Source organism: Siphateles boraxobius, unplaced genomic scaffold (genome assembly GCF_051911475.1).
Source record: "Siphateles boraxobius isolate OS27281-9 unplaced genomic scaffold, OSU_SipBor_1 48, whole genome shotgun sequence".
Classification (NCBI taxonomy): Eukaryota; Metazoa; Chordata; class Actinopteri; order Cypriniformes; family Leuciscidae; genus Siphateles; species Siphateles boraxobius.
The window spans coordinates 5,311,652-5,327,406 of NW_027509119.1; the positions used below are offsets into that span (position 1 = coordinate 5,311,652).

Consider the following 15,755-nt stretch of genomic DNA (forward strand, 5'->3'; position numbering starts at 1 on the left):
ACGATTCGTCCTATCCTGACATGTATGAATGATACTCTTGTCCTGGAAACGCAACTCAACACAAAGGGTTGAGTTAAAATCTGCCTTTATTATGTAGTTGACACTTCTCAAAATGTATGTTTGTTTGCTTATTGTTTGCTTGTTTATAGCATATTAGAATGATTTCTGAAGGATCATGTGACACTGAAGATGCTGAAATTTCAGCTTTGCATCACAGGAATAAATTACATTTTAAAATATATTCACCTAGAAAACAGTTATTTACAGTTATGCAAAGCAGATCGAGTTTGTTTGCAAAATGCTGGATTTGTTTGTTTAATTGTGGCATAATATTAACTCCATACTTAAGTTCTGGCCTATTTAAATCCAAAAAGACACTTGTTCTGGCTAGTCACAGCATATCTGAGAGAAATGGCTTCTCAAACAAGAAAAAGAAATGAAGTTCTGGACTTGATTTTGTCTTTGGGAATTGATTTGGATGATTGAGGTTTGCTATTGGTTGATCTCATGTGAGTGACAGGTTGCCCCGCCCTCACACCAGTAAACACATCATCAGAGAAGAGATGTTGCTGCAAGAGGAGAAGTTGTTTTGATTAAACATTACAAGGAATATGAACTTAAAAAATAAACTAATGATGTGCATGGAGAAATCATTTGTAATGAATGCTGCAATGTTCCACACTTTTCTTTCATGATGACGTTAACAGAGGCTGTTGTCACTTATGATTAGCTCATAGTCAGTCTGTCATACTCAGGAAGAATTCACAAAAAAGGATTGTCATTGTGCTCTGCTGTCTGTAGAGCTCATTGGATGTCTCCAAAGCCACAGCATTTGAGTGTGGCTGATGATCAACTCTTAGTCTGTGAATTCCGATCTGAATATACAGAGCTATCACCACTTCCACCAGCTAAGAAAACTCAAAGGTAAGTAAATCAAACGCTTTTAGGCTCATATTAGAGAGCGTTTTTATAATTAAGCCATTTTAAGAGATGTAAATAGATGTGAAAAGATTAATGTTAGTAAGCTGCTAATGTGTGATGATGTATGATATGTATATATTGTTTTTTCCATGTCTGTATTCTGACCTCCCAAAAACTTAAAATGTCCCACAGAGCTGAAGATATGTCACTCCTTTTACTTCTGATCATGATCTATGGCCTGGATGCTGAAAAATGTATTAATGAAAGGGGTAACTATTGAAAACACTTACATACTTGAAATAATTAATTTTAATTATATTCAATTGATTTCCATTGCTAGTTCATCTACAACTGATTGCTAAAGCACAAAGAGGTTATAAATGGTGGAATCCCTTTTCCTGAGATGAGAAATACTTTCTTTGTTTAAATTTCTTGTTTTTAACATGTTTATTTTGGATGGTTTTTAGATTCCAATAATCAAATTAGAAATATAAGGAAAATATTTGCATAAGATTTCCATAAACTTACTCATAAAGTAAACCGGTTGACATTTATTGTATGGGAGACTGAAGCTTGCCGTCAACATTTTGACTTCACTGATAAAAAATATTCTGTAGTGAAGTAAATACTACAGAAAAAACTAATGTAATTTCTACCTGAATAGTTAGTTCAGGCAGCATTTAAAAAAAACAACAACAAAGTATATTAGCACTCAATTTAAGCTAGCAGATATTAAAGTGTAAATATCATTGCCCATCAAATATTTTTCTTAACTTAGCTAAGCAGATTTAAATGAATTCCATATGGAAAATTTACTTAAGAAATCTGCATGCAAACACTTTTTTAATTAGTTATTTTATGTGGCTTTATTTTCAATTTCTGTACAGAACCTGCCATTAATAGTTTATTGTAGGGTTTTTAACAAAATTCATGAATTAATACAAAATATTAGAGCAAAAATCTAATCCAAAATATTAATTTATAGGTCATTGGAAATTACAATCTATAAAACATGTGACGATTCGTCCTATCCTGACATGTATGAATGATTCTCATTGGCAACGTAACTCAACACAAAGGGTTGAGTTAAAATCTGCCTTTATTATGTAGTTGACACTTCTCAAAATGTATGTCAGTATGATCTTATTGTTTGCTTGTTTATAGCATATTAGAATGATTTCTGAAGGATCATGTGACACTGAAGATGCTGAAATTTCAGCTTTGCATCACAGGAATGAATTACATTTTAAATTCACCTAGAAAACAGTTATTTTAAATTATAAAAATATTTCACGATATAACAGTTTTACTGTATTTATGCTCCAATAAACAACCTTGGTGAGCAGAAGAGACTTCTTTTTAAAACATTATAAACTCATACTAACCCCAAACTTTTTAATTATAGTAATTTACTGTATTTTTAGTATCGAGAATAGAATTTATAAAATGATAACTGAGAAGAAAAAGATGAAAGACTTACATTTCACTGTGTAATTTTTATTATCTCTTTAGGAAGTCTAACACTGACAAATGACAGACGAAGAATGGACATGAGAATCGCATTGGAATCTGGACACAACATTACTGTTCTTGACAAAGCAACGGGATTAGTTTGTAATTCATCAATTCAACAAATTAATTCATGTTATATTGAGTGCTCCTTTAACGATTTCTTCAAAGAACAAAACTTTACCGAAACGCTAAAATTTGACATATGTGCAAAGCAAAATGAGAAAAAAACTAGAGTTGAATTCAGAATACGTAAGTAAGACTTATTTTCTTCCATTGCTTTTAAACAGTAACACAAAAGCATTATGAGAAATGTGCATTGAGTATGATTATATGGTGTTACTGTTTACTCAGGACATTAATTATTCCTCCTGTCTATTACAGAAAACACTAAATCACAGTGTATTGTGGTGGATTGCTTGCCTGACGAAATAACCGAGCTCTTGAACGAGAAAGATCAACACATGAATATCCCAAAAGACTTGAGAAACCTTCTCAATATAAAAAAAATGTGCGAAGATGTGATCTTGAAGGAAACTGTTGTGAATACCTATATTAGGTAAATAAAACCTTAATGAGATTTTAATATCCTTTAATTCTTAAGTTTGTTGTGTTTCCATCCCCGGGTCCTGGAGGCCCCCAACGGTACAGATTTGGGATGTCTGGCCCCGATATACTTCAAATGAACTTCGTTTTGGCCTGATTTTGTTTAAAATTACATCACACTAGTTCTTCGATTTCACCTTGAGTTAGTTTCGAACAAACTTTCCAGAAAAATTCGCTCCGGCTGGTAAACACCTTCGAACTACCATTGGTCCGTGTTGATTACGTCATAGGTGGGTGTGGCTATGAGACTCCGCCTTCTTTTCCATGGAAATCTTCTTCGGTTCATTTCTTCTGTTCAGTCTGTCGAGGTCAGACGTCCGTGAGTAAAACACACTGCAGAGGCGCTTTATAGTAAAAACTGAAAAGCTGTAAAAGCTGAAAATCTGCTGCTTTAAATTAATCTACTGTGTAAAGTGCTAGGCTATATGATAAATGTGATGTGACGTTTATTCTTTTCATCCCACATTTCTCCCTTCCATTAAACATACATTTAATGCAATATATTTAATAAAAGTGGCACTAAAGACTTTTACATTGTTAAAAAAAACGGTAACACTTTATTTGAAAGTGTCTTTGTTACATTAGATGTACTTACTGTAGTAATAACTATAAATTATGGATAATTTCATCCAACTAACCCTAAACCAAACCCTAATTTTAAACCTAACTTATAAGTGCATGCTGGTATCACAGAGTTGGTTCAAACATCCACATCGCTATGATCAGATGCTTTCTTAACTGCTGTTTTCTCAACGCCCTCATTTTTGTTGTGTTTATTTGTTATTGAGAGGAAAACGTGTTGTAGGGGTCTCCAAGAGCAAGGTTGGAAACACTGCTTTAGACCTGGTTTTATGTTTATCACTTTGTGCAGATTGGAGAAGAAAGCCATTCATGGTGTTATAAATATGACTGTTCCTGGGCCATCCATTACCTACTTACATGAGGATCTTTCCATGACTGTGGTTAAGATGAATTTAAGCGTGACAGACGATTATTTACAAATCACTGCTCCAGGTGTAAGTATATCTGCCCCATAAATGCCCAAAGTCCTGGCTGATATAATTATATAAAGCTGCTAAACTGCTGTAAGTTATTTCTGCAGCACCTCTTCATTTTTGTTGAAGAGGATTTTTTTTTTAAATGCATATAAAAATCGCACAAAAATATGAATGTACTCAGCAAGTCGGTCATCACAAAAAAATAATAGCTGCAGAGTGAAATGACAGTTTAGTCACTGGTTCCCTTGACAAAACCCAATAGGATTTTCCCATAGGCTTTTTGGATTATCGCTAAAAACAAACAAGCTCTGTGATCATCAACACAAGTTTATGATACTTACACGTTTTGTCCATAAAGATAATTATCACAGATACAACTTTTATGAATTTCGAAGCCTAAATGTAGTCGCCAGAAGTAAAAAGCTAAAGGTAGGCTATAAACGAACTACACCACGGTTACATGACTTCAGCATCACCATCACTAAGCTTCCGACAACTCTTTCAGTTTTTATAAAAAAAATTTTTTTAAAAAGCCCACAACGTTTGAGTTAGAATAGTGTATAAACACGATTATAAGCATAATGATGCTGGAAAAGCGGACTGATCTTACCTTTTTGGCGTGATGACATTTAAAGGTACAATATGTAAGAATTTTGCAGTAAAATATCCAAAAACCACTAAGCCAATGTTATATATTTTGTTTAGTTGATTACTTACGATATCCCAAATATTTACAACTATTTGTAAATCGTGAGAAAATTGCGATTTGTGACCAAGGAAACGGGACGTGTGAGCAGGGGTGAGGAGTCGAAATTGCAATGACGTCATATGCACGTTACCTTCGGTTTCCGCCAGGTTTGACCTTGCACTGCCATAGTAACCATGGCGACAGACGTGGACAACTGGGTTATGCCCGTTATGCCTAGCAGGACGCTCACGCTGTTGTTGTTTTGTTCAAACAATATGGACCATGGCAAGCAGACTTTGAGACAAAAAGAGGACTAAAATGAAGATCAACATCTTTCGAGATGCCGAGAGCTCCACGTCCGCGACTAAATTCGACTTGACAGAGACGCGAGTGTTGCATGTACTTTATTAGACAGGTGAGCAAATGTACATAAAACTATCAATGTTATTTAGTTCAACATGATGAAATGTTAGAATATGATCTGTATGTTATTCTAATGTTGATCTAGCTTAGTTAGTCTCATACAGCCAACAAACAACCTAACTAGCAACATTCAACACACTCAAATGCAGTGAGTGTTTAGTGTAGAGTGTGTAGTGTGATCGTGTAACTGTTAGAGCAAGTGAAACAGCGCTGCGTTAACTCAAGTTTAATTTGTCTAATAAACTGACCTGTGTGCGTATTAATTCAGCACTTGCGTTTAGTTTGGTAGAATGAAATGTCCTTATTCCTTTATATCCGCGGGACTCGCGTTGCGTATGGCGCTGGTATACGTCTAGCAATCGTGCCCTGCTTCACACCACAGTCATGTTAAAAACATCAATGTATTCACTCATCTATAAAAGATCCATCAGCTTGATGACAAGATCCATAATTCATCTTAATGTGGAATATACGTCATCAATATACGCCTTTGTTATTGTAAGAGGTTAGCGACCCCTGGTGGCGAAAAAATCCTGCATATTGTACCTTTAATCTCCTCGACAGCGTCTAGTCATATTCACTTGTTAGCTCATATTTCACACATTTTTTAAATAAATACCGTAATAATAATAATAATAATAATAGTTTAAAGTAAAAATAATAGTTTTTAGTCAAATAACATAAAAAGACCAGACCCCTCGACGCCCGTGAAACTTTTCTCCCTCAAACAGCAAGCTAACGTTACTTCTACAGCCTACACACAGCAATATAAACAACATCTCAGCATGCTCTTCAAGCAGTTCTTGTAAAATAATAATAATAAGTAAACAAACATCCAAATCACTTCGCTGAGAATAAAACACCACTTACCAGCAGCCGCAGAATTGAAGATATCCTCTGGTAGGTAGTACTAGTGGGCGTGGCCGCGCGAAATTAAAAAATGCGCGTGCAGCGTGAGGAATCGTCCCGAATGAGTTCGTCAGGTGAAAGGTCATCATGTTGGTCATTATATTTACGGCTAAATTATTATTCATTCATTTTAATAATAGTTAGATTGGGCAGGCATCCACAAAAGGGCCTTTAATTACAAAAAAATTAGAGGAAAAAACACCAAGGGGCAAAAGGTCAGGTGCTCGAGCACCCAAAGCCCCCCCCCCCCCCCCCCCCCCCCCCCATGCACGTGCCTGCTTCTAAACAATGTAGAAAATGTATAGCCTATATGCAATTATTTAATTTACATAATTATTAAAGAGACCTGATGTCTTTTTTCCTTTTAAGGTATTAGATAATGATGAAGTGGCAGAGACGTGTATCCCGGTGAAGCCTTTCCAAAACCAATTGGAAAACAAAATTGGTGTAGTTACCTACGACGCCGATCAGCACTTTAAGGTTCAAATCAAACCCCCTTTTAATGTTCTGTCGAGTGTCACTTTTGCATGTCACACATATTCTAAAGTTTACAGTAAGCATACATTTATAAATCAAAAAAGTCTTCTTTTTTTTTACAGCTTAAACTGGGAAATGATATTGTTACCTCGAAAATCATACGGATCGAATTCCCTGGACCTGACACTAGCACATTGACTGATCGACTTAAAATTCAGTTTAAAATTAATCCCACATATCTCATGTCTGTAAGTGTAACTTGAGATTTAGAATATTCTCAAATTGCCTCAAAATGTCCTAATAATGATTTGTTCCTCTTTTATATTTATATTTAAAGAAACAAAACATGTCCTGTCAGTTCTATGATGAAAAAGGTACAGTAATGGTTAATTGCTTCTAGGGGTGGGCAATGTGGCCAAATTCATATTTCATGAAATGAGTCATTTTAATTCACAATAATGATATGTATATATATATATATCACAATATAGTTTTTTGTGTTCTTTATCTCATTTCTGTTATTAAAAATAAGAAGCAGCAAATTGCAAACAATAGGACAAATACAATGTAACATAAAAAGAGCAGTAGGTACAGTATATTAGGCTGCTGTCACTTTAAGACCAAAAGCATGGATCCATTATACTGATACACATTTGGTTTCATCCAACTTGAGACACAACCGTCTGTGTTTACATGAATACTCCACATGATGGGCATTTTGACATAATTGTGCATGTATTTGACCATTCAAGCGCAGTAAGACGTGAAAGAGAACTGAATTCCAGATTGCGTTCTGCATTGAAGTGATAGTTCACCCAAAAATGAAAATTACCCCATGATTCACTCACCCTCAAGTCATCCTAGGTGTATATGACATTCTTCTTTCAGACAAATCTAATCGGAGTTATATAAAAAAAAAAATGTCCTGGCTCTTCCAAGCCTTATAATGGCAGTGAATGGCCGTTTCTGTTTTGAAGTCCATGAAAGCTCATCTATCCATGATAAGAGTGCTCCACACGGTTCTGGCGGGTTACTCAATGCCTTCTGAAGCGAAGATGCATTCGTGTAAGAAAAATATCCTTTACTTTATCGTCAAACTTTATTGACTATAATAACTAGCTTCCGGCAGACGGACTACGCAAGTCGACTTACGCTAAAAGAGTGACACTTGACGATGTATGACATATGATGTAGAAGTGTCGCAAGCTTTCAAAAAAAGTTTCAAAAAAAAGTACCAGGACTGGGCAACAAACTCAAGCTCCTCCAACATTTCTCTTTAAAAATTCTCCTGTTAGACTTCTAATTCATGACTGGTGTTTTCTTTTGCTCTTTCCTCTGCACTCCCGCGTTCTTCATTACGTTGTGCATCAGGTCAAGGGGTTAAGCCCAATTCATACTTCTTTGTCGAACTCAGGCCGTAGCTACATTGTAGGCTGTGCGTAGCGCACGTACCCTTTGGCTTACCCTGACGTGCATCTCTACAAAAATGTAACAACGCATCAATTCTACGCGGACGCAAGCGCTGTGATTGGTCTGCGTGAACCCCTCCCTCGCGTTTCACATGCTCCCTCTCCATGTGTAATTGAGCGTCAACGCGGACAACGACGCGAAAACCAACGCGTAGTCTATAGCGTAGAGGCTCCGGCGTAGGTCCGATGCAGAAGTATAAATCAGCCTTGAGTCTTTCATTGTAAATCGATGCGTACGGACATCTGCTGGAAGCTAGTTATTTTAGTCTATCAAATTTTAAATATGGATATTTTTCTTACACGAACGCATCGCTTCAAAAGGCCTTTATTAACCCGCCAGAGCAGTGTGGAGCACTTTTATCAAGGATAGATGCGCTTGTATGGATTTCAAAACAGAAACGGCCATTCACTGTCATTATAAAGCTTGGAAGAGCCAGCACATTTTTTTAATAAAACTCTGATTGTATTCGCCTGAAAGAAGAAAGTCATATACACCTAGGAAGGCTTGAGGGTGAGTAAATCATAGGCTAATTTTCATTTTTGGGTGAACTATCCCTTTAAGTTCTTTTTCACTGCTTATTGTGCTTAAAAACCATTTTGAACATCGAGCACTTCCCAAATTTGCCATCATCTTCTAAAAGGCATCTCAGTGCGCAGTCAGTTACATACCGCGATATACATGATATAGCAAAAACGATAGACATTTTATACCGTAGTAACAATATATCTGTATATCATCATACCACCAAGCCCTAATTGCTTCTATGAAAAATGTGCTTATGCTCTTATATGACAACAAATGTCCTTTGATGTTGATTTGATTTTTGTTTACTGTCATATAGGAGACAAAACCTGGAAAAATGATGGTTGTCTCACCAATACCACTATAGATGATGTTGTGGAGTGCTCCTGTGACCATATGACCCCTTTTGCTGTGCTTCTGGTGAGTACTGAGACATCCACCCATGAAATTATTCAGTAAAAGTACACGGTAAAAAACAATATGTTCATGATTTGTTATCACAACTTTTCATATTTTGTCAAATCAATTCGGAAAATAAATGTGATTCAGATTACACTATTTTGAGTTTTTAGGCTATTTATTAAACCAACCTCCTTTGTTGTATTAACTCAAATTTTTTATTTCAACAAACTCAAAATTTTAAGGCAACCAAGTAACTTACTTTTTTATGTTAAAGCAACATTTTTTTATTTATTTTTTTACAGGGTAGCAGTTTAAAATAATCAGCTGAAATGGTTTAAATTTTCCTCCACCTCTTATTTAACTACCTTCCTAAATTTGAATAGGTTAACTCTGAGATATCCGAAGAGCACTGGAAAATCCTGTCGTACATCAGCTACGTAGGCTGCGGTCTGTCTGCGTTCTTTTCTGCTTCCTCTGTCTTGTCGTTCATGTTCAACAGGTGCTGTTCCTTCTGTTTTCATATAAATGCATAAAATCTGTGCTTTGATTAACATTATTCCATGCATTAATTACATTGATATAAAAAGTGTGAATGTAAACTCTTCAAAGCCCATAATGCTTCATTTACATCAATTTTTGGCCACAGTTTTCATACTATGTGTGTGTTTTCAGTAATGCAAGGGCAGAGGTGTCCAGCAGCCTCCATGTGTCTCTGAGTGGCTCTCTGTTTCTCCTCAACATCAGCTTCATGCTCAGCGAATGGGCTGCCACACTGGGAATAGAAGAATTCTGTGTGTTTATCGCTGTGATGATACACTACAGCCTGCTGTCTTGTTTCACATGGATGGCTATTGAAGCCTTGCACCTGTACCTTCTTCTCATCAGAGTGTTCAACATTTACATCAGACACTACATGATCAAGTTGTCCCTGATCGGATGGGGTGAGCATCAACACTACATGTAATGTAAATAACATAGCAGCTAATGTCTAATAAAGATGCAGGAAGCATTAAAGGGAGATTTGCAAATATTGGAAACACAATTTTAACACATGTAACACAAAGGCCACACTCGCACAGTCAGTCTGTATTTGAGTTCTTAAAAGGATAGCTCTGTTCACCCAAAAATTAAAAATATCCTATAAATTGTTGGTCAGTGATGCGAATTTGCATTAGCGAGATCTACATAGCAAACTTTTTTAGTCTCACGTGAAATTCCTGATTGTGAGAATCTGATTGGAATGACTGTATTTCAGAAGCAAATTATATGATAATGATAAATGTGACTGGGTAATGTTTTTTTAAAAACACAAATAAACGGAATTGTGACGGAACTAAATTCATTAAAGTAAAAGTAAAATGGAATCTTGAAATTGTTTGTTCTGCGATCTTTTCCTCTTGACAGGAGTTCCTGCTATTATTGTTGGAGGCTTGCTGTCGGTCCATAACACTCATCCTTTTTATGGCACAAATGAGATGACATTATCAGATACAAACAAAACAAATACAATGTAAGTCTTCACATTTTAAATTTGCAGTAGATACAGGCAAATGTAGTTAAATGATGTTGCACTCTATGTCAGTCCATCAAATGCAAATGTATGAAGTACATGCTTACATTGCAAACCTTTCTTTCATACAGTTGCTGGATCAAACACCCTCTCGTCCTGTATGGCGTGAACCTCTCCTACTTCACCGTCATATTCCTGTTCAACTTAGGAATCCTAATCACAGTGTCCAGACAGATCTTTAAGCTGCGACAGGTGGGCAAAAGTCATGGCAAGATGCCAGTTTGGAAGGACGCGGGCACAGTGCTGGGCCTCATGTCTCTGATGGGAACAACATGGGGTTTGGCCTTCTTCGGCTCTGGATATACCAACTATGTTATACTCTACCTGTTCTGCATCTTAAACTCAATGCAAGGTATGTTCAGTTAGGGTACAAGAGTGATAGAGTGTCAATGTACAGTACACTTAGTATTCATAGTAGTTCCATTAGGTGAAATCTAATGACTCTAAAACGTCATAACCATCAGGTACAGAGTCCTAACATATTTGCCTTACATCTTGAATATATGTGAAAGTACACATCTTAATTACACTGTCAATATAAAATTTTAGAAATTTCATTAATAATAAATATGCATATATATTTTTCAAAAATCCTCTCTGTCAGACTACAGGCAAAGGTGTCCCAAATCTGCTTTTTTATTTCTATTTTTTTGCTCTTATGCGACTCAGATCTGTTTTTTTTTTGTCATAACAGTGTGAATGGCACAAACAATGTGGAATCTGTTCTTTTCTATTCTGATTTGGGCCACTTCCATATGAGGACCTAAATCAGACACAGGTCTGATGTTTTGCAGTGCGACCTGAGTCTGAACAGTCACATCAGAATTCATACGACTTTTACGTTACTCTAGATCAACATACACGCAACCTTTCCATTGTTTTTCAATGTAAAAACACTATACAGACTTGTTTGACTTGCTTTTTTTAAAAGAAATCATATTCGGGCCCCTAAATGATGACTTCAGTAGCCTTTGTGTTTACTTACATATAATTCTGTGCTGCGGCCCATTTTTGGGCCTGTCCAAATACCCACACTTGTGGTCTTTGCACTTGACTTGACCACATGTCTACTCAGATTAAACATTTCCTGTATTTGGCCTAAGCATTCAAGTACGCACGAAGACCGTGTGTGTAGAACCTTTGATTACCCAATGGAACACACTTACAGTTTAGTAAAAATTGAAGTGTTTACAGAGCTTTATTTTGATTTACAATATTCGGCATTTTAAAATAAACTTCTAAATGTCTATTGTTCAGTAGTCTCTATGAAACAGACAACACAATTTAGCAATTGTTGTGCTTCCAAAATTAAGCAATAAAAAGCAGTTACAAATGTTTTACAAAATACTCCAAAAATTTGGTTTCACTTTAGTTTAGGGTCCAGTTCTCACTATTAACTAGTTATTTATTGGGATGCATATAACTAGAATATTGGCTGTTTATTAGTACTTATAAAGCACATATTAATGCTTTATTCTGCATGACCATATTCTGCAACCCCGAATCCTACCCAATACCTAAACTTAACAACTACCTTACTATTAAAGTAACACTATGTAGTTTTTTGACCTTCATAATATATTTCCAAGGCCCTTGTGACATCGACTTACAATAGGTTAAATGACACGTCTGCCATACCCCGACGTGGTTTGTATCGCTTTTACTGGCACTATGTAACTTCGGGTTTCAGGTTTTTTGTGATGTCTTTCATAAAATCATGCATCATACTCTACCTTGTCTGTGGCTACAGTAGGCTGCGGTAGGCTAAATTATTTACGACAGCGGTAATGGATAATTGACCCTTCGCTAAGCTACGCCCGAAAACCGCCACTGGCCAATCGTGTCTTAGCAACCGTAACTAGGCGTGGGAGGCTTGGCAAGCTTTTGAGCGAGGGAAACATGCCGAAGCGTTGTGCGTATGGATTGTGCAAATCTGATACCCGGTATCATAAAAGTTTGGACGGGGGAGTGGAATTTTTTTCCTTCCCGAAAATCTAAAAGCCAAGGGGAAAATGATGTGCGTGGATCCAGCAGTGTGGGAGACCCCATTCACAACTAAGTGTCGACATGGTTTAACAAAAACACCTATTCCTTGGAAGTTGGAAATAATTACGGTTCTTTGTTCATAATGCACGTTTTAACGTAAAGTAAGACATTTAAACACAAGACGGGGGCTGACTGACATACTGAGGCGGCGGCTGCTGCGACTATAGGCTTTAGCTTCAATTTTTATGCAATTTTTCTCTAATCGGTTGCATATCATGTCATGGATATATCCCTCGAATGCAAACTGCTGTCCCTTTTGTCTTGCTCTCTCAGATATTTCACATGTTAGACAAAAATTACTAATTATCTCATTGGGAATGTCTGACACCGGTGCATACACACTGTAATAGACTTGCTAGACGCAAAAGCTTGACAGGCGTAGCAACAGTAACTAAGGAGGGCGGGGCTTTACGAAGGGTCAATTCCGCTTCCAACCTGCAGGGCAACCGCAGAGGAAAAGTTCCTTGGTGTTGTTTTAATAAGCAGTAATTAGGAGTTTGTTGAGGTAAAAGTCGTAATTAATAGTGAGAATTGGACCCTGAACTAAAGTGTGACCAAACTTTTATTTGCACCAATAAAATGTGCAACGCTTTATGTTTTACCACCAAATAATATGTCATATCTAATTCGTCTAACTTACAGAGTAATGTTTTCCTCAACATCTCACGATTTTGGAGCACGTGAGATCCTGAACATGACGCATGATGGGATACACTAAGCCTCGAGGCAAAGCTTATGTCATCATGCATCACTGTGTGGGTTCGTGCATTACGGGAACTGAGATTTGGTGTTCTTTAGACCTCGGTGAGTCTTGCGCACTTACTTCTTGTTGCGCCACACGCTCTCTCACTGGCCAAGACCGCAAAGGAGGGTATTTGGACAAGCCCTTGGTTATTGTTCTTTTGCGCATGCGGGTCGGTTCAGGATCGTGACCTGTTCACACTCAAATCTGACATTGGCAACAACAGCCAAACAAAACAATAAAAAAATTGGATCTGAGCAATAAATCTGAATTGATTATTTGCAGTGTACACGTAGTGTTTCCTGTTTTATTTTTTTCTGCATGTTGGTTGTACCGCATGACTTTGTTTGTCACGCCACATGATTTTTATTTGGCAGACATACGTTTTTCAAATATTGTATATCATTATGCCAAACTACTTAAAGGGATAGTTCACCCAAAAATGAAAATTAGCATGATTTACTCACCCTGATGGTGTATATTACATTATTTTATCAGACGAATAATATAAAAAAATGTCCTGGCTCTTCAAAGCTTTATAATGGCAGTGAATGGCCGTTTCTGTTTCGAAGTTCATAAAAGCACATCTATCCATGATAAAAGTGCTCCACACTGCTCTGGCGGGTTAATAAAGGCCTTTTAATGTGAAGCGATGTGTTCGTGTAAGAAAATAATCCATATTTAAAACTTTATCAACTAAAATAACTAGCTTCCGGCAGACGGACTACGCAAGTCGGCTTACGTCTAAAGAGTAACACTTGATGATGTATGACGTTAGGATGTAGGAGTAGCGTAAGCTTTGACGCCCCTCGCGTTTCAAACAAACAGGGCTGGGCAACAAACTCAAGCTCCTTTCAAGCACTTTTATCATGGATAGATGCGCTTTGATGGACTTCCAAAAAATATACCTATTCACTGCCATTATAAAGCTTGGAAGAGCCAGGACTTTTTTTTATATAACTCCGATTGTATTCGTCTGGAAGAAGAAAGTCATATACACCTAGGAAGGCTTCAGGATGAGTAAATCATGGGCTAATTTTCCTTTTTGGGTGAACTATCCCTTTAAGGTTTTTATCCCCAGAGTATAATTTTTATTTTATTATTATAGTATCATCCTGATAAATTTGAATACAGAATTTTAAAAAAGGAAAAGGAAGAAATACTTGTTAAATTAAAAAGATGCGTCATTTTCTGAAACTCTGTTTTTTTTTTCGGCAACCAAAGCACAGTTAGGGTCAGAACAAGGGTTGCTTTAAAGTCACGACACAGTCTAAGAGGAAGTTAAACACAAAAGTACAGTTTTGTTTTTTGTTTTTTTCCTGTTAAACCACAAGTACAATAAATCTGTAATGTGAAGACTCAAGAAAAAGGGAATGGAAACTTTTCTGGATACCAAAAATGATGGACTGAAACATTAAGTTTGTTTGTTTACAGGGTTTTACATCTTTTTGTGGATGTGTGGTACAGCAAGGAAAAACAGAGCGCAAACATCTCAATCTAAGACTAAATCTACTGTGGACATCTCTAAATAAGGACCTCTCATGCGGTTTTCTTTCTGAAACCTCTGACATGCTTTAACAAGAAGACATGTTCCAGCTGTAAATATCTTCAGACAATGACCCACAGACATGCACTCTGGCTTATTTAAAAATGACGCTCACCACATCATGCCTACAAGAAGTGCTGTTTTTTTATTTGTGTTTGTTTTTTTACAGAGGACTTCCTTTGTACTAATTTCAGTTCATCACATTAAAGAAATGCAGTTCCCTCTTTGTAATTACACATACTAAAACCTTGATCTAATATCTATATCTAATATCTCATTGTATAGCTACTTCATTATATCTAATAAATATAATAAAAGCTGTGATTTATGAAAAAAAGATTGTTCTAGTGTTGCTGAATTTATTAATAAATCTAGAAGTGTAAAATTAACGTTTCCTGCTTTATTGGAAACACATCACAACAATGCTCTTTTAAAGCAATACATGTGTCTACTTGGAACAAAAGCAGCGACTATTGCTATTTACTGTTTAAGAAGTGAAAATGTCATATTTTCTTAGCAATTTGCTATTTACGCCAAGTAATTGCAGTATTTCCTTGAAATAAGTATAAATAGTAGTTAAATACTATTTATACTTATTAATATTGGTGGATACTATTTTTGAACCTTAGTGTTATTATACATTAAACGGTGTACAATAATAGCATAAAGTGTAAATTATTATATTTATTAAAATTATGAAATGGACGCCGCCTTATGGGGATTAAAAAAATGCCTTTCCGATCTGATCTGTGATTGGAAAAGGGAGTAGAGCGAGTTCGGCAAAACAACAGACGGGCTATTTTACTCTTAGTGTAAATAAATACTCTGAACAAATAATGCAATTAATAGGTTTTGATTATTATTATTTTTATTTAATCAGTTATTAATTCAGTAATGTCTGGATTGTTTTCACCTTAACGTAAAGG

At 36.2% G+C, this 15,755-nt stretch overlaps 1 protein-coding gene across 1 annotated transcript; it reads left to right on the top strand.

Annotated features, from left to right (window-relative positions):
- The first annotated feature begins 554 nt into the window (after positions 1-554).
- LOC143710855 (adhesion G-protein coupled receptor G5) lies at positions 555-15,166 on the top strand. The gene is made up of 14 exons (XM_077202094.1): positions 555-924; positions 1,114-1,190; positions 2,434-2,682; positions 2,815-2,989; positions 3,908-4,052; positions 6,424-6,534; positions 6,654-6,779; positions 6,869-6,905; positions 8,843-8,943; positions 9,309-9,424; positions 9,598-9,866; positions 10,330-10,435; positions 10,567-10,847; positions 14,718-15,166. Exons 1-14 carry the CDS (start codon positions 812-814, stop codon positions 14,813-14,815), a joined length of 2,004 nt encoding a protein of 667 aa, XP_077058209.1. The 5' UTR covers positions 555-811; the 3' UTR covers positions 14,816-15,166.
- The last annotated feature ends 589 nt before the right edge of the window (positions 15,167-15,755 follow it).

What these genes read in the sequence shown, in the direction of transcription:
- LOC143710855 (XM_077202094.1), top strand. Translation starts at nt 812, where the DNA reads ATGTCTCCAAAGCCACAGCATTTGAGTGTGGCTGATGATCAACTCTTA. An exon ending in ATCCCACATATCTCATGTCT is followed by an intron (nt 6,780 to 6,868) that starts GTAAGTGTAACT and finishes TTATATTTAAAG; the next exon opens with AAACAAAACATGTCCTGTCA. An exon ending in CCCCTTTTGCTGTGCTTCTG is followed by an intron (nt 8,944 to 9,308) that starts GTGAGTACTGAG and finishes AAATTTGAATAG; the next exon opens with GTTAACTCTGAGATATCCGA.